This window comes from Penicilliopsis zonata (assembly GCF_001890105.1).
Source record: "Penicilliopsis zonata CBS 506.65 unplaced genomic scaffold ASPZOscaffold_5, whole genome shotgun sequence".
NCBI lineage: Eukaryota > Fungi > Ascomycota > Eurotiomycetes > Eurotiales > Aspergillaceae > Penicilliopsis > Penicilliopsis zonata.
In genome coordinates this window covers 421,635-447,506 of record NW_019208915.1, presented here as the reverse complement: position 1 = coordinate 447,506, position 25,872 = coordinate 421,635, and the positions used below count along the sequence as shown (strand labels likewise).

The following is a 25,872-nucleotide window of genomic DNA, read 5'->3' as shown; positions in this document are numbered from 1 at the left end:
ACTGCTGCAGATAGAGCAGGGCCACTGCGAGTCAGAGGTTGGGCTGGGCCAGGTTTAGGGAGGAGATCAGAAGGCTAGAAAACGCAGGACAGGCAGGCAAGTCAATCAGTCGTGAGGAAATAGAAATACGAGCGACAGGCGACAACACAGGCAGGACGGGGGGGAGGGGGGGAAGGGAATCGTCGTACAGGCAGAGAGTCTGGCCAGCAGAGGCAGCTCGCTCGCTCGCCGCTTTGGGCGGATCGTGGCAGGCTCGACGCACTGGCAACGCAAGGCGGCAGCGCGTCTAGCAGCAGGAGCAGCGAGTGGGCAGCGACCGAGGGGATTCGGATGGGAAATCGAGGCCACGGCGAGCGGGAAACGGACATCAGAGGTCGTCCAGATCGCCTCGAGCCCAGGACGCAGCCGAATTCTCGCTCTCTCGTCGTCCAGATCGCCTGGAAGCCTGAAGGAGGCCCGGCGTCTGTCGATCACGGGCCTGTCACGTGAGGGCCCCCCGTGGGTCGTGGCCATTGACAGCTCCATATAACGTAAGCAGCTATATTCTACGTACTATATTTTATATTTTATATTTTATATTTTATATTTTATATTGTAGGATATTATATTCTACAGACGGCATAAGTTCGGCATTCGCTCCCTACAGTGCTTTTATTTCCTGGTCCATGGTAGTTCACTCCCTTGAGGTGCAGAGAGGTAGTAACTCCGGATGCACCTCCTCGTCATATTGTTCGCCGATACCTCGCAGGACAGCTAGTCTGGACATCTCTGGAGACAAGGGAATTCCTCCATTTCCTCGTCGGCAATCGCACTCAGGTGTAGGCATTGATATCGATAACACTGTACTTGTCACGACCGCCCCCCCAGTCAGGTACTGGACAAGCTGCCGGACAAGTGAAGCTCTAAAGCACGTTGTAGATTCGGAGAATTTCGGCTTTGAATCATTTAACAGCATCCTTTTTTAAAAGAAAAAATTAGTCCAGGAGTCAGACGGGTCAAGGTTTTCCAAGAGACAAAGCTTGTGCTTACAGGCAATATGCACCGGAGCAAATCTTCCAGAGTGATTCAATTGCGCCTTGTTCGGCTGACCGGAAACTTGCCAGAAGAATGACCACTGCAGAGGCTGGGACTGCTCTTAGGCCGGTGAGAAGCTGAAGTGATGGTCCTGGTCTACTTTCTCCGCCAGAAAGAGAAGTTCCGCGGACGACTCCATAACAGGAAATGGCTGGCCTTCGATATTATCGATGAGGATGGGGATTTTCCCTGCACAATAATAAGAAACTATCTGTGTAACTGCTGCAGTTCCAAAGGGGAGCTGAATAATACTTGTCAGTGGTGAATAGAGGACCATCGGGATTGAGCTTGAACCATGGCTGCTTCGTATCAATATCTATCAACGAGGTTGTTCACTCCAATCATAATCATCTTTGAGTTCTTCATGAAGGATCTGAACCTTGTTCCCATTTGGTGTAGAGCATGTAATCAAATATAGTCCCTGTTGTTGTCGTCGGCAGTAAACATCGTATTGTATTTTCCACTCTTGAAGGCGTGACTTCAGGGTAAAAATTCCGCCACTCTGTCAGCCAGTCAACCTGGATTGAAGTAGAGACTCAGCGAGCCATGACTGAATCAACCTATTGCTATAAGTTGTGTTTGGGATGCTGTTTATATTCAACCTCCGGAGTCCCGGTATTGTGTCTATCGTCTTGATACTTGGGTGGGCACCAATCTGGAGAAAAAGGCCTCTGTGAATCTTCCAACTCGGATTTTGGCTCAGCTGCCATGTTCAACTGCCAGTCTATCCCAAAAGCAGGGGTTGTAATTTGTTCCTGACTGAGTCAATCGATGGAGATGGTTGACCAGCGCAATGTAGAGGGATTGCAGATTGATACGGATTGTCTGTATGGTAAGTGACTGTGTATTTTTCGGTTGGTACTCGAGTTTTGGTACGGAGTACCTGAATACCCAAATATCTGATAAGTTCCTAGATACCAAGGTCCCCAGGTACCTGCCAACATAACCATAGGTACTTCGTAATAACCGTCACAGTTTCGCCCACTGATGTCATGACAGTCATGTGAATGGAGGTCACATGATGTCATATGACGGCTGAGTCAGCCGTGAGGTTGGTTCCGGTAACTGATGGCTGATGGCTCTCTTAACAGTATCAAGTTACCACCCGACACGACGATAGCATCAGGCAGTGTTGGGATCTCATCGCTATGATACCTCCCTGAGCGACGACCATGGCTACCATTTCCGTCGGCTCCAACGTCTTCTTCGCCGTGGCCCTGCTCGCTATCGGGCTGCTTGTCTTGCTGCTGCTGCGGCACTTTCTGCCTCTGCGTGCCACGCCCGGCTATCTGCTGCTCCCGGTCTTTCTGGCGCTGGCCCTCCCTGCCAGTGTCATCTTGTTGGTGCCGATTGATCTTGGGTCTGACGAGGGGCCCACGGCTATCTGGTTGCCAGACAGGTTACTGCTGGTATCCTGGCGGATTACATATTGGCTCATCTTCGTGTTGACCTGGTATTATCTATCCCCCCCCCTCTCAGTACCCAGTTGAAAGGCTTTTTTCATTCGACTAACAGATTGACAGGTTTATTCTTCCCTTGCTTGGCGACTTTATTGACTCCGGATACCGTGAACCCCGGGCGCGCATTCAATACTCGCTTCGTTCCAATGCCCGATACCAGTTGACCGTTCTTGTCTGTGCCGTCGGCGGCCTTGTCTACATCTCCGTTCAGAATGGCTTCGAATTCACCTCGCTCAAGGCGTTGGTTATGGCCCTTGCCTATGTCTGGGGTCTCGTGCTAGCTATTTACCTCATGGGACACGGCCTAGTGGCGATACCACGCAAACTGTTCCGCACCGCCAACCCCAGTGGCCGCCTGCGCAGGTTGCAGACCCATGCTCCGCGCGTCCACGACCGACTGATCGATGCGGTCAACGACTTGCAGGTGTTGGAAGCGCAGGTCAAGCAACTGCACCGCCGCAAGACCGGCACGGCGCGAGATTTCCAGGAATGGATTGACGATCTCGCCGAGGCCTGCGGTCCGCCGGATCCGCGGGCTACCTTGGCGCAAGCATCGGAGCCAGCCCCCATCCCCGCCGTCATCACAGAACGCTACCTGGCAGATCTCACGCGCCGTCTGCAACGCACCCGTCACCAAAAGGCTCGTTTTCTCGACGAGTGGGATCGTTTGGTGCAGTCGGCGGCCGACGTCCAAGCCATCATCAACTCGTCTGCCTCGAAGAAGCTCGAATTCCCACGAGTCACAACCCAGCTTGGGCCGCTGCGCCCACGCTTCACCCTGTTGACCCCTTATATGCGTTATGGGCTCCATGTCCATCTCCTGCCGGGATTTAAGCTGGTTCTGGGTGCCCTGCTAGCGGCCGCCTCGGTCTGCATCATCTGGTCGGAAGTTATCAAATCGGTTTTCCCAAATCTATCAATCGTGAGCATAACTGTGATCTCCTCCTCTTCTTCGTCGTCGTCGTCGTCTTCGTTATCCATCAACTTTGGCGGCCAGGTTGTCGCATCGGCCTGGCTGTTGTACATGTGTGCGGCCGCGCTGGCCGGAGTCACCGATGCCAAGGTCTGGGGCAACCGCGCCCTCGTGCCCCGTAACACCTATGGCGAGAGCGCTTGCTGGTATGCCGGGCAGGTTGCCCGGCTGACCGTTCCGACCGCCTACAACTTCCTTACCTTTTTGCCTCGAGATGTGCGCGAAAACACCATCTTTTACAACTTTCTGGGTCGCCTGATTGACCTCACCCCGCTGGGAAAGGGTTTCGACTACTTCTTCCCCATCTTTATCCTCCTACCGGTGCTGGCCACGCTGTTCAATCTGTACGGTCGCGTGAAGAATATCTTCGGATTCGGTCTGATCGAGGAAGATGAGGACGAATATCTGGAGAACAACCCAGCCGGCTACGGGCTAGGTGGCTGGCGCGAAGGCCGCGAGCTCATCGACCGCGAATTGAACGGTCTAGGCTCTCTTGCGCTGGCTTCCCGCAGCGTCGGCGGCGGCGGCGGCGGCGGCGGCAGCGGCGATGCGCGCGTCGCGATTGGTGCCGCCTCAGGCTCTGCCTCGGGTCTTGCACCTCCTCCTCTAGGCTCCCGAGCGTCTCGCCCACCGCGACGACCTCCTGCTTCAACGATGACGACGACAGTCGAACCCTTGAACGACGGCGAAGAAGAAAACTTCTTCCAGTCCTTTGCGCACCGTGTGCGCAACACGTTCGACACGGCCAAAAAGCCGCAGTGGATGCAGGCGGAGCCCTTCCGACTGCCACGATGGATGAGGGATACAGACGATGACGAACGGTCTCCTGCTGGAGGGCTTGCGCAGATCTTTGGCGGCCGGCCCGCCGAGGGTCGTGTACGATTATAGTAGACTAGACATTCTTTCAATTACATAGTTAATAGTTGAATATTCATTACTGTTTATACGTGATATCGAAGAATATTCCTATATAAATACTACCACAGATATTTCTCTAGATAAATCCTCGGCGGTCTGACCGGCAGAATCCGCCATGTTGGAGCCTCATCGGAACGAACTGGACTCCTGCTTTCCTCCCACCCACGCGACTCCCCTCCTTTCTCCCGCCTTAGATCGTCCCATGAGCCTTTTGCCATCGCGCTGGGCTCAGTCCTCCTTGGGCGAGAAGTGCGCTTTGTATCTAGAGTCCGTTGCAGGCTACATCCCGGTCTCTCTGTCCCGCCTGCTATTATCGGACGGCCACGCTGTCGGTAGGAGTGGCAGACCGATCCACGACTACGGGTTCATCACCGCCGCTCTCCTCCTTCCGATCCTCCTCCTCCTCGCCATCGTTTTCACCATGAGCTGGCGGGCTCCGTTTAATTTCTTGCGTCGACCGTCGTTCCCTGTCCATTCGAACCAGCACCATCACGCCCCGCCGCAAGTACATGATAGCGACTTCAGCTACATCACCCCGGACGAGACAGCGAGGAGACCTGCAGCAGCGGGTGGAGGTCCCGGCAGCGATGCCGAGCCCGATATCCTCCTGCTGAAACATCTTGGAGTGACGTACCCGCTACACTTCCCCGCGTACGCAATCGATGACGGGGAATTGACGGTGGGGGAACTGCGCCAGCTCGCGGCGCAGACCATGAAGGCCGCGACCGCGGGCCAGATCAAGCTGCTGTACAAGGGGAAACTGCTCAAGGATGACGCTCGGCCGTGCAAGGCGGAGGGGTTGAAGCAGCAGTCGGAGGTGCTGTGCGTGGTGTCCGGCGTGCAGGCGCCTAGCGACGAGGACAGCGAGGGAAGCGAGGCTCGCTCTCGCATGGTGGAGGAGGAACCGAAGACGAGCAAGGATAAGAAGAATAAGAAGAAGAACAAGGGCAAGGGCAAGAGCAAGGGCAAAGGCAAAACCCACCCCGAGGAGTCGGCGGCTGCCGCTGGCGGCCTGGACCCGAACAGCCTGGCGCCGCCAATGGACCAGCGGCCCTCGTCGTCCGGCCGGTCGGGGGCGCCCTCGCCGGCGCCGAGCCTGAACAGTTTGGGCGGCCCGAGAGAGCAAGTTGCAGGGCTGGCGGCGTACTTCCGGGGCGTGCTGCTCCCGCCGTGTGAGAAGTACATCCAGTCGCCGCCGACGGAGGCCAAGGCGCGCGACTTTGAGCACAAGAAGCTGAGCGAGACCATCATGATGCAGGTCATGCTCAAGGCGGACGAGATCGATCCCAACGGCGACGACCAAGTGCGCAGCGCCCGTCGCGCGCTGATCAAGGAGGTGCAGTCTATCTTGTCGCAGCTGGACAGCGCGAGCATGCGCCCTTCCATCTAGTGTACATTTGTACAAAGCATATCATTCTAGCTATGGGTCGAGAATACAATGCAATGCTTTATACCTCAGTTGTTGCCTATAGTAGACCATCTTATAGTCAGTTAGCTTCTACGTAAGCGTACGATGAATTCAGGGGATCGCCAGCCACCGCCAGAAGAAATCATTCAATACGTAGAATTTTCTCACTCAAGGAGTCATGTCAGGCAAATCCACAATAAATAAACAGACAAGAAAATAAATTAGAGTCAGATAGAATAGATAAAGTATCAATAGTCCAAACTTATCTGAGACGAGGGTTCCGCGCCTCGACCCTTTTAGCCTCGTCTTTCACCTCTTTAGGCTCTTCTCCTCACTGCTTCCAGCCCCTTCTCTTCGTCTTCTATTTGGACCTCGTTCGGATCCCCATTGACCCTTAATATATCCCCCTCCAACGTCTTCTTCTTCCTCTTCTTTGTCTTCAGTGAATAAATCCTCGGTTTTTCCAGCCTGTCCTTCTGCTTCCAGTCTCCACACCGTCTCGCTCTTTTCCCCTTTCCTTCCTCCCCCGCGGATCATTCACCACGTTGAGGGTTTTGATCCCTGATCTTCAACTCGTTACAGACCTCGTTTTTTTTTTTTTTTTTTTTCTTCTTACTCAAGACGCATCCTCTTCCAGACGATCTCCGGTCAGATTGAGACAGGCATACTAACAAACAACCTACCGTGGTTCAGATACGTCCCGCCGAAATCCTACCAAATCCCCAACGACCGTTCAGCTCCACTGCTCCCCGATTCTCACGACTAAAAAAGCCCAAGAGCTGACTTGACTCCGCCGACCTTTTGTTTACAACTTGCTGTTTCGGGTCGGATTCGATTGCTGCGTGTCTGTTTTCTTTGCCTTTGGGCTTCCTGTTCCCTCCTGCTCATCCAACCCGGCCGCCCCCCGCATCTGCGCCCTCCCGTCGGGAAAAAGAGAACGTGAAAGAGAAGGAGAACGTGAAAGAGAAGGAGAACGTGAAAGTGCGAGTCTTGCGTGGCATGGCCTGAGAAGATCGACAAAGGAGTTGAAGACACCGCCTCTCCGACCGCTATTCCAGTCGTTTCCTCTCCTAAAACAACCCCATTCTTCTTCTTCTTCTTCTTCTTCTTCCTCTTCTTCACCCCCTCCTATCCTTCAGAGCTGGCCTCACAATACTTCCCACCACGGCTGCTGGGATGGCGGGAGCAACCGCTGCAACTTACTCGGCAGATGCTCTGACGTCTCCTGGCAGCGTGGATGTCAATCAGCAGCAGTGGGAATATGCCGTTCCGCTCGTGCAGGATGTACGTCTTTATCAATTCTCGTTGGATTACTGCATGTAGAACGTGTACAGTCGTTTGCTGAGACTTTATTAGGACGCCTATACTCGCTCCCGTTCTTCCCATGATCGCGCCTCCAACTTGTCACAGAGCTCCTCACGGTCGAGACCAGTCCCCGCCGCTGACCATCATTCCTCGTATCGGAAAGGGGAGAGGCCCTCGCGAGAGCGTAATGGCCACGGGTACCGCCCGGAGGACGACCCGGACAATACCAACTGGATCCACCGCGATAAACTGGCGCGGATCGAGAGCGAGGAACTGCAGCAGATCTTATACCACCGACGGATGCGACCAGAGAGCAAGGCGTCCAGCACGCACCGGGGCCGGAGCCATGAGCCTCCGCCGTCCAATGGTGGGATGAATGGCTCGTACGCCAGTAGCCCGTCGAGTGAGCAACATACGGAGCCGTGGCCGAGTCTGCGTGACGATCAGCCGTCGCAATTCATCCATGCGGGGATGCTCGATCGCGACGATGAGGACGGTTTGCATCTGATGGACGATGACCGGCGAAACTGGGATCTACGACGGCCGGAGGAGATCGCAGCAGAGGATGACCGCGGATTGGCGGGCATGTATCGAAACCCCGGTCTGCGCAAGAGCTCCTCCCGCATCCCCATCGCCACCACTAGTCCTGTTCCCATCGCATCCGATTACGTTGGCCGTGAGTCTCCTTTCCAATACACACAACAAGCACTTACCGATGGAGATGAAGAAGAAAACGAACACTCCGGCACAGGTAAGCCGCGCCGCGCCAGCGAGCCAACCACGATCGATACCCTCGAAAACGCCGTCATGTCCACCTCCACTCCGGGCAGCAGGCCGGGCAGCCGGGGCCTGTTGGGGGCGCCAACGAAAAGAAGTGTTTCCAGCAACAATAATCACAACAAAACCCCGTCGGCTTCCCTCAAGGGGAGACCGACGGCGGGAGCGGCTGGTGTTTCTTCTTCTACTTCTTCTTCAACTGCGCGAAAGACTCTCCCGAAACCCCGGGCAGCGTCGACTAATAGTACGGCGGGTACGACCCAGCGGCCGACCACCCGGGGCGAGAACCGGGCGATCAACCGACCCGAAGGCGATCCCCCGTGGCTGGCGACAATGTACAAGCCCGATCCGCGGCTGCCCCCGGACCAGCAGATGGTGCCTACCCATGCGCGCAAGCTGCAGCAGGAGCAGTGGGAGAAAGAGGGCAAGACACCGACAACATATGACCGCGACTTTGCGCCTCTGGCCGTCCACCGCAGCACCGATCAACAACCTCCTGCCCCGGCTGCCACAGAGGGAGAAGGGGGGAACGAACAAGACGCTGCCCAGGCGCCAGTCGTTCCTGAGATCCCCTCACCACTCCTGACGGAGAAACCACCCGTCGAGGTGGATATGATCTCGAAAAGTCCCAAGAGCCCCGAGCCGGGCACACGACCAACCACCGCCACAGGGTATAGTCCCATGCCCAAGGTACATAGCACGCCGCCGATGGGGTTGACGCAGACGCCCAAGTGGAATCCACCGGTAGTGACTGCACAGGAGCCTCCAAAGGAGAAGAGTGGTTGCGGCTGTTGCACCGTGATGTGAATTCCCCATCTTTTCGATTCGTCTCTCTCTCTCTCTCTCTCTCTCTTAATCCCTTTGCTTTTTTTCTGTTTTTCTTTTTTCCATTCTCCTACCTTCTTCCTACTTATTCCCTACCCTGAACATTGACTTCTTGATCTTCCGGTTCTCTAGCTTGTCTGGTCTTCGATATACCTCATTCTTTCTTCTCTCCCTTTTCTTCATTCCTCTGCTTCCTGTTATTCAGCGTCGGGTTGGTTTCTTCTGCGTCAGAGTCCATCTGTCGATTTCTTTATACCTCGTCATTCCTTGCATTTCTTACCAATGGATCCTGGTCTACGGATTGACTTGTAGTTAGTTGCTATGATACTCAAATTGTAGTATTTGACAAGAATACATACTACAAGTACATATGACCTAAATACTAGTTACTAGGTAACCAGGTTTTTTTTTTTTTTTCTTCTCCATCTCCCTGATATATCATTATTTTTTCATCGGAGGCATAGCCCTGTTAGCTCAGCGGTTTAGAGCATAAGATTGCAGATCTTAGGGTCCATCGTTCGAATCGGTGACAGGGCTAACTTTTTTTACGTTCTTTTTTTCCTTCTCCGTCCCGAGAAGGAAGGTTTCCATGGATTGATTTTTTCTGACCCTGACTAATGCCAATTACTAATCCCCAGTGCCTAGTCTATTGAGTAGATGTACCTGGGTCCTGATAAGTGGTTATAACTTATAGCGGCCCCTCGTGCGTAATCCATCATTCGTCCCGCGTCATCGTGAAATCCAGAGGTTAATCTATCTCTCCATATAAAATCCCCTCCCCCCCTCCTTCGGTGTTTTCCGCCCGTTATCAACAAAAACCGCCACCATAGCGACCATATTTGCCCGTCTGTTCGGCTCGTCCGCCGCCCCGTCTACCACCATGTCTGCCGCGAAAACTAAGGCTCAGCAGCTGATCAACGAGAATGGCGTCGGTAAGTAGATGAGATTCTTGCATCGATTACTTGAGAGAGTGGATCTCTTCTTTTTTCACGGTTTCTAATTGATAAATCAGTCGTCTTCTCAAAGTCGTATTGCCCCTACTGCAAGGCTAGCAAGGCGCTCCTCGACGACTTGAACGCGACATATACCGCTCTCGAACTGGATTTGATGGGTACGACTTGAGTATACGGATGTTTTAGATTTGAAGTTGCTAATTCATGCAGATGACGGAGCCGCTATCCAAGACGCCCTGAAGGAAATCAGCGGCCAGCGCACCGTGCCGAACATCTACATCAGCAAGAAGCATATTGGAGGCAACTCGGATCTGCAGGGAATCGGGCGCAATGAGCTGAAGCGCACCCTTGCTGCTGCGGGGGCTTTGTGATCATCCATACAATCAATACCTAGCTATACTTATGCTTCCCTGTACCGTACTGGCGGCAATATGATTATTGGTACATACAATACATTATAAATTGAACATGTAAATGTGTAAGAAATTAGTAGCTACGTACTAAACTGTCCCCACTGGCCGTTCAACAATCCCCATTACCCCCTCGACGACACTCTGGCGCGCCGACTCGCTCGCCACCGTCTTGCCAGCCAGGTAATTCAGCCAGACCAGCCGGCCGATGCGCTCGTCCGTGACCCGCCCCATGAAGCGGAACACGGCCTTGCTCGCGTCCGGCTGCACCACGGCGTCCAGGGTGCCCTGCGCGCCCCGGATGAGCAGCAGTGGCTGGGCCTTGGGCACGTTCTTGCGCTGGCCGCCCCCAAACGCCGCCCGGAACTCACTCAGCGCTTTCCTGAACGTCTCATCCTGGAATTCCGAAACTGAGCTGGAGTCGGGAGAAGAAGAGGAAGAAGAAGAAGCCTTTGCTCGGTTGGTGATGCTCCGCACCCACCCGTCGCGCAGGTGAAGAAAGTCCGTGTTCCGCGTGGGCACGATCCGGAACGCCGTCCGCAGCCCGTTCGCCTTGATGATTGCCGTCCAGGCGGCCTCCCCGCGTTCCGGGTCCAGCAGCAACTGCTTCAGCTGATCCCGCTCCTGCGGCACCAACGACGTCGCCACCGCGGGGGTGATCCCCTCCACCTGATCGATTGGCGGGTTCGCCGCCGTCTGCATCAGTCGGTGCTGAAGCTCTGCAATGTCCGACTTGGCCACGTACAGGCCCACCACATACACCTGGATCGAGAGGAAGGAGACCGTCCGGATACCAAGCCCGAGCAGCTGGTACTCTTCCGACTCCTGGCTGGCAGCCTCGGAGACATTCAGCTCCGCCCCCGGCGACAGCGATGAATCGTCCAGGTGTTTCGGCAGCTGGATCGTGCTCGGAAAATGCGGGATCGTGCTCGTCCCCGTCGGCACTTGCTGTACACCGTCCAGGCCTTGGATCTGAGTGATGCTTGGGCTAGTCGGGAACCCCGCCGGCCCATCCAGCTTCATGGTGTTGGTGATGGTGGTGGTGGTGGTGGTGGTAGCACCATCGGATTCCTTCTCCGGCAAGCCAAACACGTCCAGCTTGATGACACCGTACATCGCCGCCGCGCAGGCCAAAATCCCCGCGGCAGAGAGCATCATTGAGCGCTGGTACCGTGCCACCGCCTGTTCACGCGTCAGACCGGCTTCGCCCGCGTCTGTGTTCGATCGGAGGGGGTTTCGGGCGGCCTGGGAGCGGACGGACGGTGTCGACGAGAGGAACCGGCCGGTCGTGATGGGCGAGGAGCGCCGATATTGTGGATGGCGAATGCATCGGGCGCAGGTGCGCCAGGGCTTCGAGCCCTGCAGTGCTGATCGCGCGATACTCATGGCTGTAGAGAACAGACAGTAGAAGTAGACCTCCTGAAGCCTGAAGGTGAAGAAGAATGTCAGACCACTCGCCGCGGAGGTAATAAGCAGGAACGAGCTTGCACGTGATACACGCTTCTTGATTGGCTACTCGACTACATTTTCCAATGGTTCAGGAATATTTGTTTGCAGATTTGAATTAGATCAATTCCTGTCAGGCTTGATGAATATTCTTGTTATTCTGACTAGGTAGATGGTATATGAATATCAGAAGACTGTAGCTATTAACCCATCAATGTGTATGAAAGCTCCATCCTAAGAGCCCTCCTCTACCTCCTCGACCTCTGCAATCTTGTCCTCACTTTCTCCGGGATTTGGAGGCTCATCGGAAAGCACCTCAACCAGCTGTGCGTTGTGCAGACGAACTGCAGCGTCAATGGTGGGCTTCTCCACGGCTTCATCCTTCTTGCGACAATCCCCGCAAAGTATCAGTACACATAGATTGCAGAGGTTGAAATCCGTCTCTTCTTGTGGCTGCTCAATCCTGGTGTCACTGGATGTAGAAGCGGTAGAATCGTTCTTTTCGCCGTCCACCTCTTTGGGTAGTGGAGGGAAAACCATCTTCCAGCAATGCTCGCATTCGTAATGCAGTGTTGGGTCGAGGTAGAGTTTGGAACCATCAAACCAATGCTCACAGTGGAACTGGTCCTGGAAACCACTGCCAGGCTCATTGCCAAAGATTTCTTCGTCTCCCTCTTCCCAGTTCCAGAGTATGTCCAGGTTGACGAGCGGCTCCTCTGGAGTGATAGCGGGTGTCGTGTCTGTACTGACCGAGGGATCTGCGTCCGTTTCGTTTTGGAACTGGTCGGTATTTTCGGCCTGATTCATAGTCTGGTCTCCATTGTCTTCGTTTTCTTCAGTATCTTCATCTTCTTCATCGTCTTGATCTTCAGGATACGGCTGACCAGGATTCATCCGTTCCCACGCTGCAAGATTGATCTCGCGATCGAAAGCCTCGGACTCTTGTTCCGCAGGACAAGGACGATTTCGACAGATTTCATACGGGCCAACGCAATGCCAGCACCATTGCGCACCACAGAGGCATTGCATTTGTGCGCAACCCCACATCCTACGGACAGCTGTCCGGCATTTTGGGCACCTTTTGTACCCCCACTGTTTCAGCAACTTTTTGAGCTCTAGGTCGCCAGCATCCGGTCCAGAACAGTTGCCAAGAGGATGGGCAAGTTTCTTGCATGAACTGCAGATCTGTACCTCGCACTTTGGGCACGAGAATTGTTGTGGTGTCTTTGGTGGCGTGGTTGTGACAGAGGAAGGGGGTGTTGGAAGATCGCTGATGTCGCATGCCTGCTCAAGGTAATAATGGTTCGGAATGAATGCAGAGCAAATTGGGTCGGGACAGTAGGTAGGATTTGGGGTCCGCCACTCGTCGTGTTTCTCCTTGAATGAGGCCACTTCCTCTGGGGAAAGAACGAGACGACCGATCGCCAAGGGGACAGTAACACAGCATTTTGGAGGCATAGCGATCAATTTCGTGCAGGCTTCAGAGAACATCTTTCGGACACAGACACGGCAGCAGGGGTTCTTGCAGCTTCGACAAGGTATGATAGGCTCAGTCTCGATCCGCATGTCGCATATATAGCATGGAGGAGGTCCCTCATCCTCATAGGACTTGGGGGTGTCATCGTCTGACAGCTCGGAGGCATCATTCGCGGTCTCTGGCTGTGCCGGGTGTAACGGTACATCGACAGAAGACTCCGACGGGACTGCTTCGGTTATCTCAACGTCTGTTCCAGCTGCCGTGATAACTTCTGTCTCGGGAGCTGCCTCCGTTGCTGCACTCGGACACACTTCCATGTTGTTGGCGATCGTTTGATCTTCTCGGTGTGATCTGCGTCCGCGCAGAGATGCGATAATTGTCTGCCGCAATAAGGAAAAACAGCGACGTGGATACCAACCAGATGCAGTGCTTGAGAGAGGTGATGCTCTTCTTTCGTTGGAAGAATCCATAAAGTCACTTGTAGCTCGGGGGACTGCTTTATCGAAGTTGTGAGACAGCGCAGTGGTGCGTGAATGTGGCGATTGAACAAGAATAGCTACATTTGAACATGCAGACTACTCGTAGAGAGTTGAATAGATTCGTAGGATGGATCTATCGAGGCTGAAGCGAGGTTGACTGGCTTTTATATTAGTCCCCGATCTCTCAGTGACTCAACCTGGATCGACTGACCAGGCACCCCCCGTCCAGTCAAGATGCGGCGGGTACAAGAAGAACTCGCTCAGGGAATAAGAAGCAGTTTACCAGCTCGCCAACTGGTTGGAGGCTTGTCTGCTGGGGGGAAGAAGGCCATCAGCTCTACTCCGTAGTACCAGGTAGGCAATGTCTGGCGAGATGGTGAGTGGAGAGTAAAAAGTCCACTAAAAATATTGTTTAGCGGCTTCATTTGCTGTACGGACTGTTTCCTTCTTCTGTCTGCATGGATGACGGGGGGTTGCAGAGACCAGCTGGAACCTGCTGCTGCTGCCTGTTTGTCCTCCTTATCTGGACCAGCCGCAGCTGAACCAGCCCACAATCCTCCACTAGCACCGACAGCTGACAGCTTAAGCCTCATAGCCTCATAGACGAATAACATTCGCTATGATATTTGTCTAGACTCCACGGACAAGAGCGTTTTTGGGTGGGGAGCGGGAGTTGTTCGAGAACCAACATGATAGTACCCAGATTCACCCTTTTCAAATCTATTATACGCTATATTTTCTCTTCAGTAGATACTGGCTATTCTCTAGGCGCTATCAGGTCTGAAAGCTACGAGCTATAGGAGAAAGAATGTCGCTCATACAATGCCTGTCTGTCAATATATTTTGAATACTGCAGGGCCTCGAAACACCATACGCCGTATCGCATCCAAGCAACGCAACAAGTTAAATCTACATCATGATATACAAAGAGACAAGGTCCATAGACATATTTATAAATAAGTCTTGAAGATTGAGCGATCCAGAAGGGGATGCTGGGTTAATTCCTTGGAAGTCTTCGTTTTGTAAAGATAGGGACGCCTTCAACACCCGTGTGAGAATGATCTGCAACCAGTTGGACGCATGGCGGGTTACATAGAAAAAAAAAAAAGACCATTCAGCTAAAATGGTGCAGGGAAACCAGAATTACAAATAAATTACAAGAGGAACATATTATTGAAGTCGTGAAATCGATTTTATTCGACACTTCTACGTCGTAGAGTCTAGTACTAGCTAGTTCATGCGCATTGCATCATCTCATAAGCCATTCCTCCCAATTTTTGGTTAGTTAGGCATTTATTTCTTGACAGCCTTCTGGGCGGCCTTGGTGACCTTGCCGGCACCGGCCTTGGCCTTCTCGACGCTGTAAGAATAAGTTAGCATGATAATGATCATTTGAACGGGGGGTCAAGGAAGAACATACCTCTTGATGACACCGACGGCGACGGTCTGGCGCATATCACGGACGGCGAAACGACCGAGAGGGGGGTACTCGGTGAAGGACTCGACACACATGGGCTTGGAAGGAATCATCTTGACGATGGCGGCATCACCAGACTTGATGAACTTGGGGGAGGATTCGACAGACTTGCCGGTACGGCGGTCAATCTTCTCCTGGAGCTCAGCGAACTTGCAAGCAATGTGGGCAGTGTGGCAATCCAGGACAGGGGCGTAGCCAGCGCCGACCTGACCGGGGTGGTTCAGAACGATGACCTGAGCGGTGAAAGAGTCACAGCCAGCAGGGGGGTCGTTCTTGGAGTCACCGGCAACGTTACCACGGCGGACCTCCTTGACGGAGACGTTCTTGACGTTGAAGCCGACGTTGTCACCGGGGAGACCCTCCTTGAGCTGCTGGTGGTGCATCTCAACGGACTTGACTTCAGTGGTGACGTTGGAAGGAGCGAAGGTAACAACCATGCCGGGGCTGATGACACCAGTCTCGACACGGCCGACGGGGACCGTTCCAATACCGGAGATCTTGTACACATCCTGGAGGGGAAGACGGAGGGGCTTGTTGGCAGGGCGGACGGGGGCCTCGATGGCGTCAATGGCCTCAAGGAGGGTCTTGCCGGTGACCTTGCCAGCCTTGGTCTCCTTCTCCCAGCCCTTGTACCAGGGGCAGTTGGGGGAGGGCTCAAGCATGTTGTCGCCGTTGAAGCCGGAGATGGGAACGAAGGGAACGTTCTTGGGGTTGTAGCCAACCTTCTTGATGAAGTTGGAGGTCTCCTTGACGATCTCGTTGTAACGATCCTCGGACCACTTGCAGGTGTCCATCTTGTTAAGAGCGACGATGAGCTGTCTAACACCGAGGGTGAAGGCAAGCAGAGCGTGCTCACGGGTCTGGCCATCCTTGGAGATACCAGCCTCGAACTCACCAGTACCGGAGGCAATGATGAGGATAGCGCAATCGGCCTGGGAGGTACCAGTGATCATGTTCTTGATGAAATCACGGTGACCGGGGGCGTCTATTACATGTTAGAAACAATTCTTCAATATATATATATATATATATATAGATAAACTTACCAATGACGGTGACCTCGTACTTGGCGGTCTGGAACTTCCAGAGGGCAATATCGATGGTGATACCACGCTCACGCTCGGCCTTGAGCTTGTCAAGAACCCAGGCGTACTTGAAGGAACCCTTGCCCATCTCGGCGGCTTCCTGTTTGACACGTTAGCTCGAGTTTAACAGTTGTATCCAGGTGTCAGGTAAGCATAAACCCCGCCAGTGAATTACCAGCGCGATTCCACCACAGCCCTGCACCCTTGTCTCGGAGCTTGGAGGAGCTAACCTTCTCGAACTTCTCAATGGTACGGGAGTCGATACCACCGCACTTGTAGATGAGGTGACCGGTAGTCGTGGACTTGCCGGAATCGACGTGTCCGATGACGACGATGTTAATGTGAGTCTTTCCGTCCTTACTGTAGGGATATAGTCAGTAGAGTCCCCCAAGAGAAAGGCACACAAGGCAGTGATGGTGCTGCAACGTACCCCATGGTGGCGGTTGTTTCAAGTGAAAACTTGTAGTTCTTTGTAAGATACTAGAAGAGTTCTAGGAATGCTCAGATACTACGGCCGAAATGCGTAGAGGTGCTGAGAAAGGTCAGTTAGAAGAAGGTTCAGTAGACAGGGAGCATTCGAGAGGGTAGATATACATACTGAAGCGGACGAGGAGAGAAAGAGAAATTTTCTGTGGGAGGGGAGGAGGGGAAATCCTTATATGGAGGGGCAAGCGAGGAGGCGACTAAGCTGGGTTAAAACCCTTTGGGTGCCCGCCGTGTCATTGGGCATGGAGGGGTACTGGCCCCACCAAGACAGCAGAATCTTCACTTTTCTCACTTGGAAGGTGTCCATCCTCGAGCTGCTCGTCCTTGGTTCGCACTGCAAGATCCACTACGTTCGAGTTTTACCTCGCCCAACAGGCCATCAACTGGGCATCAACGCACTGCTGTCCAGCCCACCGTGGCTGCTGCTGCTTTTTTTTTCTTTGCTAGGTATATGACAGTGTGTAATGTGCGGCATGAACTGTGACCCCGCGGCCCCTCACTTGTGCCATTTGCCCAGCACAATCCTCAGCTTGCTGGCTGGTCCACGACACGCTCCACTAGACCTATCGTAATTGTTTGAATTAGAGAGCAAAATCTCCGAACTACGTAGTATTACTGTACTTGGATTTTTTTTTTCATCTATTTGCCACGAATCTGGTGGGAGGTTGGCCTGGGTCCGCCGGTGCCCCTCCTTGCAAAACACTGTAGTCACTGCACAGAGATTTTCTGCCGCAGCGGCGGGGCTGGTCAAAACAGTGACTCGAATCGGTTTCTGAGTCTTATTCCATGGCAGTGATTGATTCTTAATTAATTTAGACTCATAATATATATTAATATTATATATACCTCTATATATTGAATAAAAAAACACTTCCAAATTCTGGTTCTTTGTTTCCTATCGACATCTGTGGTCGCTATCGGCAACTGAGGGGTATCTCTGGGCGACTCTATTTTTGTCCAACTTCCAGGTACCCAATCATGTAGCTCCAATCTACGCATGCGCCATTTGGGTTTGCGTGCTATTTTTTTTTTCTGATGATGATGCTGCGATCAGAGCCGTGTACATCATTACCTCTCCTGTGGTGCCAAAGTACTTCGTACTTCGTACTTTCATACACAGAAGAGTAGAAGGGTTGATGGAATGAGAAAATCTCTAGTTTTCTCTCCATCTTGCACCACACGTGGTACACTGTCGGCTGTGATCAGCAAAATCCCACATGGACTTGTAAGCAAGGGGAAGGCAGGTACCTTGAGGAATGTAGTCATCGGTTCGTCCGCGCTTCGAATCTGCAGCTGGAAGAAGTATGCACGATCGCCATTGCAGTTTTCGGCCGGGCACTGGGCTATACAGACAGAAGAACAGCGTTTAGCCTGGTTTGGAGCACAACACGACACACCCAGTAGAAATCGATAAACACGCCAGATGAACCACTTACTTGCAACGCTGTCTGCGTTTGCAAACTCCTCCTTCCCGCCAAACACGTCCTCGACTTCTTTCTGTTTCATCGCCGTCTTCTCAAACCAGTCCCGCGACAGGACATACTGATACGGGCAGGTGCGGCATTCGAAGCGGTTAACCCCCAGCGGGTACTGGGGGGATGGATCAGCGCGGGAAATCGTCAGTGCATTGCTGCAGTTCGGGCAGACTGTATTAACGCAGGAAATCGTCAGAATCAAGCTGTTAATCCCAGGTTGTCGCGACTATACAACCAGGGTCAGGCGGAGAAGGGGCCAACGTACAAGTAAGAGGCATCTTGAGCCGGTTGCTGGTATACTCAACAGTCAGCAGAGCCTTCCCAGACCATCCAATCGCATTATCAAAGCCGTTCTGCAAGTCACGAGCGGATGATGCGCTGCAGAAGATTATTATCTGCGTCTTCTTCCCACGCCGGGTTCGTGATAGCCTTCGCCGTTATCATCTAAGCGCGCGCCTAATTTCCGGTGGGGCAACGACCAGGGTCGGACCGGACGAACAGATGATGCGGGCGGCTATTCCCAATTGGCCGCTGGGATCATGGATGCGGCTCGACAACAGAGAGCGTCAGCCCAGCGATCAGTATTGGGTCTCTTCTTCGTATCAACTCTTCTGAGATCGGATAGTCGGTCATTCTCTGTATATAAGTTCTTGCATCTCAGTGCTTTGCCAAGCAACACTGTGTTTCGGCGTGCCTTTCCACCCTATCCCGCCGTTTACCCCACTAAGGCGATTGTTAGACCTCCACGTCCAAACAAGCCCCCGGATCTTTCTGCCTCTCTCGTATCTACCACTGAACCTCCGCTTTACTCGGTCTTTCATTAATTTCTGACAGAAGACATAATTATAAGCCACACAGCAATGGCTAGCGAAGAGGTGGGTCCTCTTGTTTTGTTTCACAGCAGCTTCGCTCAGCGATTGTCGTCTGACATGCTCATCAATGGACTTTCTCCGACAGGGTGCATCTCCGCGAGAGCTTATTGTCGAAGCTTGCCGTCGTGATCAACCACATCTCATAGAGCAGGTTCTCCAGGGCATGGACAGCCAGTCGAATGAGGAGGTTGCAGCTTTCTTCAATGGAGTCACGGACGCATTAGGCAACCATGCCCTCCACGTATGTGCGATGTATGGAAGTTGTATGTTACAGTCCCCCCCCCCTCCCCTGGCCAGCTCAATTATTTAATATCTAATAGCCATTTCTTGCAGATGATACTATGGATTCCCTCTTTGATATTCAGTACTTCGAATGCGACCCGCTCACGCGAATGGACAAAGACACCCCGCTTCATACCGCTGTGCGGTACGCCAATGAAAAAGATGCCGAACTCGGGTTGGCGATGATCGAAATGATGTGCGAGGCCGGCTGTGATCCCCGGGTGAGAAACAAGCACGGCCAGAAACCTGTGGACTTGGTCTACAATAAGCAGGATATCAAGTCGGCTCTGCAAAAAGCCGAATATATCCTGGCAGAGGGAATTCGGGAAGACCCAGACAATCATGATGGCGATAGTGCCAGCGACAGCGACTAAGCAGGCAGAAGTCGTCGAGCACCAGATGTACGGCTGTTCTTCCATTCACATCTTTTTTTTTTCTTAACTAGACTTCGGCTTCTTGTTCCTTGGGTTGACCTTTGTCCGAGGCAAGAACTACAGTGTGCTGTTGGCATACATCAAGCTTTATAATGTATAAACATGACCATTAGAACAAGCGAAGATTCGTATAAACTCGGCCACTTCTAAAACAACGCTTCGGCTCTGCTCAATAGCACGCTGGATTCACATATATAATAGACTGGGTACAGATTTCGCTACGCATGCTTTGCACTTTCAGTGCTTTCCCCTCGCCCAAGGTCTTCCCATGACTAGGTAGTGTTTATGACCAACCGTTCTGCAGTTTCTGGCGGTACTCAGCAATCATCTCTGCCGTGATATTGTTACCTCCACAGACAATCACGACGACCCTGCTATCTGGCTTCAGGCCTTTCACGGCCTCTTTTAACCTCTTCGAGACCGCGACCTCGACACTGATACCGCACGCCAACTCGACCTGTAAGCGCAGCTCGTCCGATAAAAGAACCACCCCGTTAGCAGCCTCCGCATCCGTTCCCACAAGGCTGGTGACTTGGATGCCAGGAGGTGGCGACCGGGCATTCTTCAGAGTCTGCGGTGCTACACACAGGGCGCCGAGCGAGGTTGCAAGCGAGGTGATGGCCGGGAGCGACTGGAGACTACCCTCCCGTAGCGAGAGGGCCAGCGAGTCTGTCCCTTTTGTTTCGACCGCCACGACATGCACTTTACTTGCCTCGATACCGACATCCTCGCAGTTAGCCTGTAGGTATTTATCTAGACCGCAGATCAAGCCGTTGAAGAGACCCCCGCCGCCAACACTGGCAACGAGTACGTCCGCAGGAAACGCAGACGCTGAATCATCTGCCTCCCTCCGCTCTCGAGGCGGTAATTGCCTCGCTAGTTCCGGTATGATGGATCCTACTCCGTCCCAGATATCCGGGTGGTCGAAGGGGGGCACATAGATGTTTTTCGTCGTTGGGGGTTCGCTTGAGACTTCTTGGTTCTCGATGAACCTCTCCCGGAGGTACCGGTCGGCTTCGAACCAGCTGTCCCCGGTTTTAATTACGTCCGCGGCGCCGACTTCAAGCAGCTTGTTGACTACGCGGGCCTTTGTGCTCACAGGGACGATCACGGTGCAGGGACAGCCGAGGTCTCGCGCGGCAATCACGGCTGCCATCCCAGCATTCCCGCCAGAGGAACTGTAGAAGTGCAGCTTCTTGCCCTCGTTGATTGGGTTCAGGAGGGCTGAAAGGATTAGATTTCCGACGGCTCTGAGAAGAAAAAAAAAACACGGTCAGCCGGTCTTTCTACCGAGTTTCAAGAGTTGCATATCCGCCTCTTACCGTGACTTGAACGAGCCGCCAGGTTGCAGCAGCTCCAACTTCAGGAAGACTCTACTATGAACCGGTCATTATTGAAGATTCACTTGAGTGTCTTGGGGGGGATTGTTACCATCCTGCCGCTCTAGAGAAGGCAGCAGATTCAATCAACGGCGTCTCTATCCAAGGCTTTTTCATCGAGTGAGCCATGCTAACAGTGATCGTGGCTATAGATAATTTCTGATCAGTTGGCTAGAAAATCGACCAAGTCTGCTCCTCTTCTTATAATGTTTCCCTTAATACCCACCTGATTGTCAGATCCGCCCTCCGAATGACAAGCGCCAATTACCGAATGTCACCCATCTCCACTGTTCTGCGAAACACAATGGCGGCTCGTCTTGCCAGGTGTGGACAGCTGACTTGATGCCTACAGACGCCTCGGCCACCGAGATTTCTTGGGTTTCACGGCTTTTCAGTTGTTCATGGGGGTTGCTATCGAAGGGGGTATGGGGAATCTAATCGCGTTATCACTGAAGGTATAACTACCAGTACTCTGCACTACATGCAGTAGTACAGTACATACACTGATAGAGGAGTTATTGAACTAGAATAGAGCCCTAGAATAATGATTATCTTGAGAGCTATTTGATATTCTTACTATATAGTAAGTTTGTTTTAACCTGCAGTGTTTAATAATATATAATCAATTATTTCTCTGATTTTCTTCGTTACGTCAAGAATGGTCCTTATTATATATTGTATAAAAGTTGATTTCTTCGAATCTCTTTGTATTAAAAAAGACTCCAGGTAGTTCCTTGAAAGGTTCTCTGTAGTATTGTCACCAAGGATTAAGGGAAAGACAACAAGACTAAATTTTGAATCATTACAGGGCATTCGTATAGTTAGCTAGGCAGTAGTATAAGGTATGCATATGCATGTATTACCGCCTTGGAGGACATTTATGTGAATTTAACCGGTATCGATAAAGAAGGCATCGAGTGGACTGTACATTAGAGGTATAGATAGCCATCAAGGAGAGTGATCGCACATCAATCACTTTCGTCGTCATCTGAGCTCTCTTGTTCGGCGTGTCGTCTTGACCGTCGCGGTTGCTGATTTCTCTGCCGTGCTTCTTGCTGTGCATTCTCCCCCTGGGCTTCGCCATCCCCTCTCGATTGCTCCGGCGGAGCGACTCCCAGACTCCTCTGCAGGCGGCGTTCGAACCGTTCTCTGGTCTCCTTCTCCAAGGCGGTCATGTCGTCGCCGAGCGGTGCCTGATGGCCATACACTTCGCGGACCAGGCCGGCGACCCCCTGTTCTCCAACCTCAATCTTTCCCCTGGGCCCGACCACGTACTCGATGATTTCCTCGCCGTTGTCTGTCTCTCTGTTCCGCACGAGATATCCTTCTTTACATAGCCGTTGTAGAAACCTATCCGTCCGGTCGATCGGGGTATAATCGCTTGTATTGGTGCGTTGCAGATACCGCTCGAGCTTCTGTTCGGCGAGCGTGCCGCCATTAAGCATTACCAGCGAGATGATGAATGTATACAGCGCTGTATACGTGCTTTCTCTTGCCGAGGACGGCGCCTTTGTCGGCGGGAGGATCTCGGGTTTGCGATAGACACTCGGTAACATGCAGGTTACGATCCACGACTTGTTCGATGTCGACGGTTTCTCGACCTTTTGTGCAGCTACAAATAGCATCGTCAGCGGTTTTTTTTCTCATGTCAACTAAGTCAATCGGCTCAATCGGAATTCTCACCCCTCCTTTGCGTAAGAGTTAGCTTCTCCTTCACAGGTAATTCCACCAGCTCCATCCCAAACCGCGTGCGGAGCGCCTTCTGCGCCCCTTCGAACACAGTCTTGAACTGCCTCGATCCCTGCTCGCCGAGAACCTTGGCACTGATATCCGTCCGGCGGATTGTCTGTCGTGAATATTCACTGGCAAGAGCCAGGCGAACCAGTTTCTTGATCATCACGTCTGTACTGCTCGGGGCGCGGATGTCGGCGCTCTCGTCACTATCGGCGGATCCGGACGAGTCGTCATCCTCCTCCTCCTCCTCCTCCTCGACTCGTCGCATGCGTCTTCGCTGAGGAGGAGAGCCTGCTGGCCCGGCTTCTGATTGAGATCCATCAGCGACGAGGTCAGCCTGTAAAACAAAGAGAGGGTTCAGGTTAGAATAGAGTACACCGTCGCGACGTCGAGGGGCTAGAAGCTCACCGCTCTGCGCTTCCGAACTAGAGGCATATTCGATAGGATATCAAAAAGAGGAGATTTTAGCCAAGTATGATTATAATAGACGGTTATGGGCGATGGGATTATCTAGGTCTTTAGCTGGGTAGAGGGGCTCGATGGACAAAGAAACGCGTGACGCGCCGCCTTTTCCCAAAAAGGAAATAAACGTGATTATTCTGCCGGCTGGTTCCAGACCGCCTTTGAATAGAACAAAGAGGTATCTCTCCTGCATTAATTTCAGGAATCTACCATACTCTAGCTTCTCAAGTTACCTAGTAACCATCACTTTATTTAGTACATAGTATATAGTCGCTGCTAGTTTGTCTTTGAATGTTCACGGTACTCTACAATGCGCAATGTCAACAGGGACAGAGTGGTTTATATAACGCTAAGACTACCTAGGTAGTAATAATGGCAAGAAAGAAGGAAACCTGGTTATTAAGCAGGAAGCGCTGACAAGAGCCGACCGAGTATATCAATGATGCGTGATGACCAATGGACGCAAAAGCAATGTTGGCGAGTTGAGAATGTCGATGACAGCCAACATTTTAGGGAGAGGAACAAAGAGTAGGCGCGAGGAACCTCCACCAGAGGAACAGCACACCTAAAGTATGAATAACAAGATATCTAGGATGATATTGCGGGCGGTGGTGTCATACAAATGAAAGGAGGAGAAAAGGAGGGGTTTGATCAGTTTTTCTGATGTTCCTTCTCATTCACAATCTCCTTGACATGCTCTTTCTTGGTCTGTAAGAAAGAACTGATCATGGCCAAGGTCTCCTGCGAGAGCACCAGGCTGGTGGTGATGACTGCCTTGCCCGTAGCAACCATTCCGTCGCCGCCACACTTCTTATACTCGGACCCATAGGTGTCGAAGACGTGGGCTTTGACGTCCCCAGCCACGCGCAGGGGATACGACGCACTGTCATAGATGGTGACTTTGATCTTCTCGGTGTCTTCTCGAATGATCGGGAAGGTTGTATCGATCTTGGTAAGACCCTGATCTCCGAGAGAGTCGGCCTTGGCGACGTACGGCGCAACGTAGGTGTATGGCGTCGACAGGTAGGGGACAATCGGCTTGGCTATGCGAGTGTACCCTTGATCGGCAAACTCTAACGACTTGGCGCCATACTTGTTCTTCTTGAAGGTAGAGATCGAGTCGAGCACGATAGGATAGGATGTCAGATGCTACACGATCACCCCGCCAATTAGTATATCGGCAAGAAAGCAGAGCAGATCCGAAGTAACCCACATCCAAGAAATGCGAGTAGACCTTCTCGCCGTTGACTGTCGGCTCGCCCATGACGTCTTTATCTGCGTGAGGCATGGGGTTTGCGTGAAACTGTAAACAGCGAGGTATCAGTGATTAATGGCCTTCTTCTTCTTTCTCTTGCGAGGGAATATAAGAGAGAAGCAGCGAAAGAGAGCACGTACTGGATTGAGAATAGAAGGAAAAACCGACAAGGATACAAGCAGTGGGGGGGGGGGGACACGCTTTTTGATATGGGAGCGAGAGGACAAGGCGCAACCGGGGTACGAGGGGGGGAAAGTACCTAACTGATGGATAGAAGAGAGGCAAGACACGGGACGGTAGGTAGGATTGGTATCCGATCCTACTGTAGACACGTACGAGAATTTATACCTGCGAAACTTACGACAATAGCTGCGGGCTGTTTATGTTTGATAATGAGAACCAACAGTTTGCTTTATGCGACTTTGCCCGACCCTGTGCTGCCAGGACCTCCCGAGCTTCGCTTTTTCGCCTAGACTCTCTCCCTGCTCATGATCTCGCGCTCGGGGAATTTTTTTTTATCCAACCTTGCCTGCTCTGTGACCTTATTGACCACATTACGCCGCAAAAAACCCATAGCTACCTAGTCTTTCCTAGCCTATAGAATAACCATGGAGGGGCCAGCATGTGAATGCGGGCCCTGGCGACGTCTTCGTCGGAGGGGCGGGTTTTTTCTAGAGGGGGGCTTATCTCTCGCACCAAGTCCAGGGTCTGGACTCTGGAATCAAGTCCGAGCAAGGCAGAAACGGGTTGAGGTTTGCTGGCCGACATTTCCGCATGGGTCCGTCATGGCCAACGGTAGCAGCAGGGATGAGAAGTTGGAACTCTGCTGCTGGAGGGCGAAACGTACCAATTCCGGCCCACTCAGCGTTGATCGAGCACGGCTGTTGCGATGACTGCCATATGATAGGCAAAGCTTATTGGCAGTGTTCAAAATGTCGTTGATGTGGAAATACACAGCAAGACGCATCTGTGGTCTTCTTTGCTTCAGATAAGACGATGACGATGCTTGCGGATATTATCGTTGCTGGATGGTGGATGATGTGACAATTACCTTATAATTTTGCATGTGATTGTGGGTCTTTCCCTGGGTTTGCAAAATGTAGCTGCAAATTCCATGCACATGCCTTATCTGGATCCTCGTCGAAATTTACAGCAATCTCAACGGCCTGCATCTAGTAGTTAGTACTATTATTGTTTAGTTCTGGTGGAAAAGGTGGTTAGTTACATTCCTCCATAATAAATCCATTGCTGTGTAAATTATTACCTTGTCTAAAATAAAACCTCGCAAGCTCAATTCTATATCCCGTCTATTATGTAGTAGTTCGAAACCAGGATAGGAGAGGATAACATAGAATAGGATAGTGGTTTGATTTATTGACATGTGACGATGGTACACCGTACACTGTACAGCACTACCACATAGATG

General features: G+C 52.3%; 13 protein-coding genes and 1 non-coding gene across 14 annotated transcripts; 6 read left to right on the top strand and 8 right to left on the bottom strand.

Annotated features, from left to right (window-relative positions):
* ASPZODRAFT_131132 (hypothetical protein) lies at positions 1-426 on the bottom strand. Its single transcript, XM_022722677.1, has one exon. The coding sequence runs from the start codon at positions 366-368 to the stop codon at positions 102-104; it is 267 nt and encodes an 88-aa protein (XP_022582106.1). The 5' UTR covers positions 369-426; the 3' UTR covers positions 1-101.
* Positions 427-2,173: 1,747 nt separating this feature from the next.
* Positions 2,174-4,458, top strand: ASPZODRAFT_131131 (hypothetical protein). Its single transcript, XM_022722676.1, has 2 exons — positions 2,174-2,527; positions 2,598-4,458. The coding sequence occupies exons 1-2, from the start codon at positions 2,247-2,249 to the stop codon at positions 4,393-4,395; spliced, it is 2,079 nt and encodes a 692-aa protein (XP_022582105.1). The 5' UTR covers positions 2,174-2,246; the 3' UTR covers positions 4,396-4,458.
* A 127-nt stretch (positions 4,459-4,585) lies between these two features.
* ASPZODRAFT_131130 (hypothetical protein) lies at positions 4,586-5,850 on the top strand. Its single transcript, XM_022722675.1, has one exon. It carries the CDS (start codon positions 4,628-4,630, stop codon positions 5,813-5,815), a length of 1,188 nt encoding a protein of 395 aa, XP_022582104.1. The 5' UTR covers positions 4,586-4,627; the 3' UTR covers positions 5,816-5,850.
* Positions 5,851-7,009: 1,159 nt separating this feature from the next.
* Positions 7,010-8,722, top strand: ASPZODRAFT_151076 (hypothetical protein; the record flags this gene model as incomplete). Its single annotated transcript, XM_022725697.1, has 2 exons — positions 7,010-7,117; positions 7,190-8,722. The coding sequence occupies 2 exons, from the start codon at positions 7,010-7,012 to the stop codon at positions 8,720-8,722; spliced, it is 1,641 nt and encodes a 546-aa protein (XP_022582103.1).
* Positions 8,723-9,203: 481 nt separating this feature from the next.
* On the top strand, positions 9,204-9,277 carry ASPZODRAFT_t69. The gene has a single exon. It is a non-coding gene; the product is annotated as a tRNA-Cys (tRNA).
* A 343-nt stretch (positions 9,278-9,620) lies between these two features.
* Positions 9,621-10,064, top strand: ASPZODRAFT_15042 (hypothetical protein; the record flags this gene model as incomplete). Its single annotated transcript, XM_022725618.1, has 3 exons — positions 9,621-9,672; positions 9,753-9,851; positions 9,904-10,064. The coding sequence occupies 3 exons, from the start codon at positions 9,621-9,623 to the stop codon at positions 10,062-10,064; spliced, it is 312 nt and encodes a 103-aa protein (XP_022582102.1).
* Positions 10,065-10,193: 129 nt separating this feature from the next.
* ASPZODRAFT_63725 (hypothetical protein) lies at positions 10,194-11,489 on the bottom strand (the record flags this gene model as incomplete). The annotated part of the gene is made up of 1 exon (XM_022729175.1): positions 10,194-11,489. One exon carries the CDS (start codon positions 11,487-11,489, stop codon positions 10,194-10,196), a length of 1,296 nt encoding a protein of 431 aa, XP_022582101.1.
* Positions 11,490-11,651: 162 nt separating this feature from the next.
* On the bottom strand, positions 11,652-13,748 carry ASPZODRAFT_131126 (hypothetical protein). The gene is made up of 2 exons (XM_022722673.1): positions 13,717-13,748; positions 11,652-13,662 (listed from the first exon to the last, which is right to left on the bottom strand). The coding sequence occupies exon 2, from the start codon at positions 13,494-13,496 to the stop codon at positions 11,784-11,786; it is 1,713 nt and encodes a 570-aa protein (XP_022582100.1). The 5' UTR covers positions 13,497-13,662; positions 13,717-13,748; the 3' UTR covers positions 11,652-11,783.
* On the bottom strand, positions 13,744-14,103 carry ASPZODRAFT_131124 (hypothetical protein). The gene has a single exon (XM_022722672.1). The coding sequence runs from the start codon at positions 14,096-14,098 to the stop codon at positions 13,766-13,768; it is 333 nt and encodes a 110-aa protein (XP_022582099.1). The 5' UTR covers positions 14,099-14,103; the 3' UTR covers positions 13,744-13,765.
* Positions 14,104-14,684: 581 nt separating this feature from the next.
* Positions 14,685-16,559, bottom strand: ASPZODRAFT_131123 (hypothetical protein). Its single transcript, XM_022722671.1, has 5 exons — positions 16,498-16,559; positions 16,298-16,427; positions 16,029-16,167; positions 14,926-15,967; positions 14,685-14,865 (listed from the first exon to the last, which is right to left on the bottom strand). Exons 1-5 carry the CDS (start codon positions 16,500-16,502, stop codon positions 14,799-14,801), a joined length of 1,383 nt encoding a protein of 460 aa, XP_022582098.1. The 5' UTR covers positions 16,503-16,559; the 3' UTR covers positions 14,685-14,798.
* Positions 16,560-17,329: 770 nt separating this feature from the next.
* On the bottom strand, positions 17,330-18,445 carry ASPZODRAFT_131122 (hypothetical protein). The gene is made up of 4 exons (XM_022722670.1): positions 18,294-18,445; positions 17,990-18,199; positions 17,802-17,896; positions 17,330-17,742 (listed from the first exon to the last, which is right to left on the bottom strand). The coding sequence occupies exons 1-4, from the start codon at positions 18,304-18,306 to the stop codon at positions 17,707-17,709; spliced, it is 354 nt and encodes a 117-aa protein (XP_022582097.1). The 5' UTR covers positions 18,307-18,445; the 3' UTR covers positions 17,330-17,706.
* A 327-nt stretch (positions 18,446-18,772) lies between these two features.
* Positions 18,773-19,618, top strand: ASPZODRAFT_131121 (hypothetical protein). Its single transcript, XM_022722669.1, has 3 exons — positions 18,773-18,903; positions 18,986-19,163; positions 19,234-19,618. The coding sequence occupies exons 1-3, from the start codon at positions 18,889-18,891 to the stop codon at positions 19,554-19,556; spliced, it is 516 nt and encodes a 171-aa protein (XP_022582096.1). The 5' UTR covers positions 18,773-18,888; the 3' UTR covers positions 19,557-19,618.
* ASPZODRAFT_131120 (hypothetical protein) lies at positions 19,441-21,290 on the bottom strand. The gene is made up of 3 exons (XM_022722668.1): positions 21,048-21,290; positions 20,939-20,992; positions 19,441-20,866 (listed from the first exon to the last, which is right to left on the bottom strand). The coding sequence occupies exons 1-3, from the start codon at positions 21,122-21,124 to the stop codon at positions 19,900-19,902; spliced, it is 1,098 nt and encodes a 365-aa protein (XP_022582095.1). The 5' UTR covers positions 21,125-21,290; the 3' UTR covers positions 19,441-19,899.
* A 673-nt stretch (positions 21,291-21,963) lies between these two features.
* ASPZODRAFT_63668 (hypothetical protein) lies at positions 21,964-24,479 on the bottom strand (the record flags this gene model as incomplete). Its single annotated transcript, XM_022729173.1, has 4 exons — positions 21,964-22,607; positions 22,679-23,066; positions 23,873-24,340; positions 24,405-24,479. The coding sequence occupies 4 exons, from the start codon at positions 24,477-24,479 to the stop codon at positions 21,964-21,966; spliced, it is 1,575 nt and encodes a 524-aa protein (XP_022582094.1).
* Positions 24,480-25,872: the final 1,393 nt, after the last annotated feature.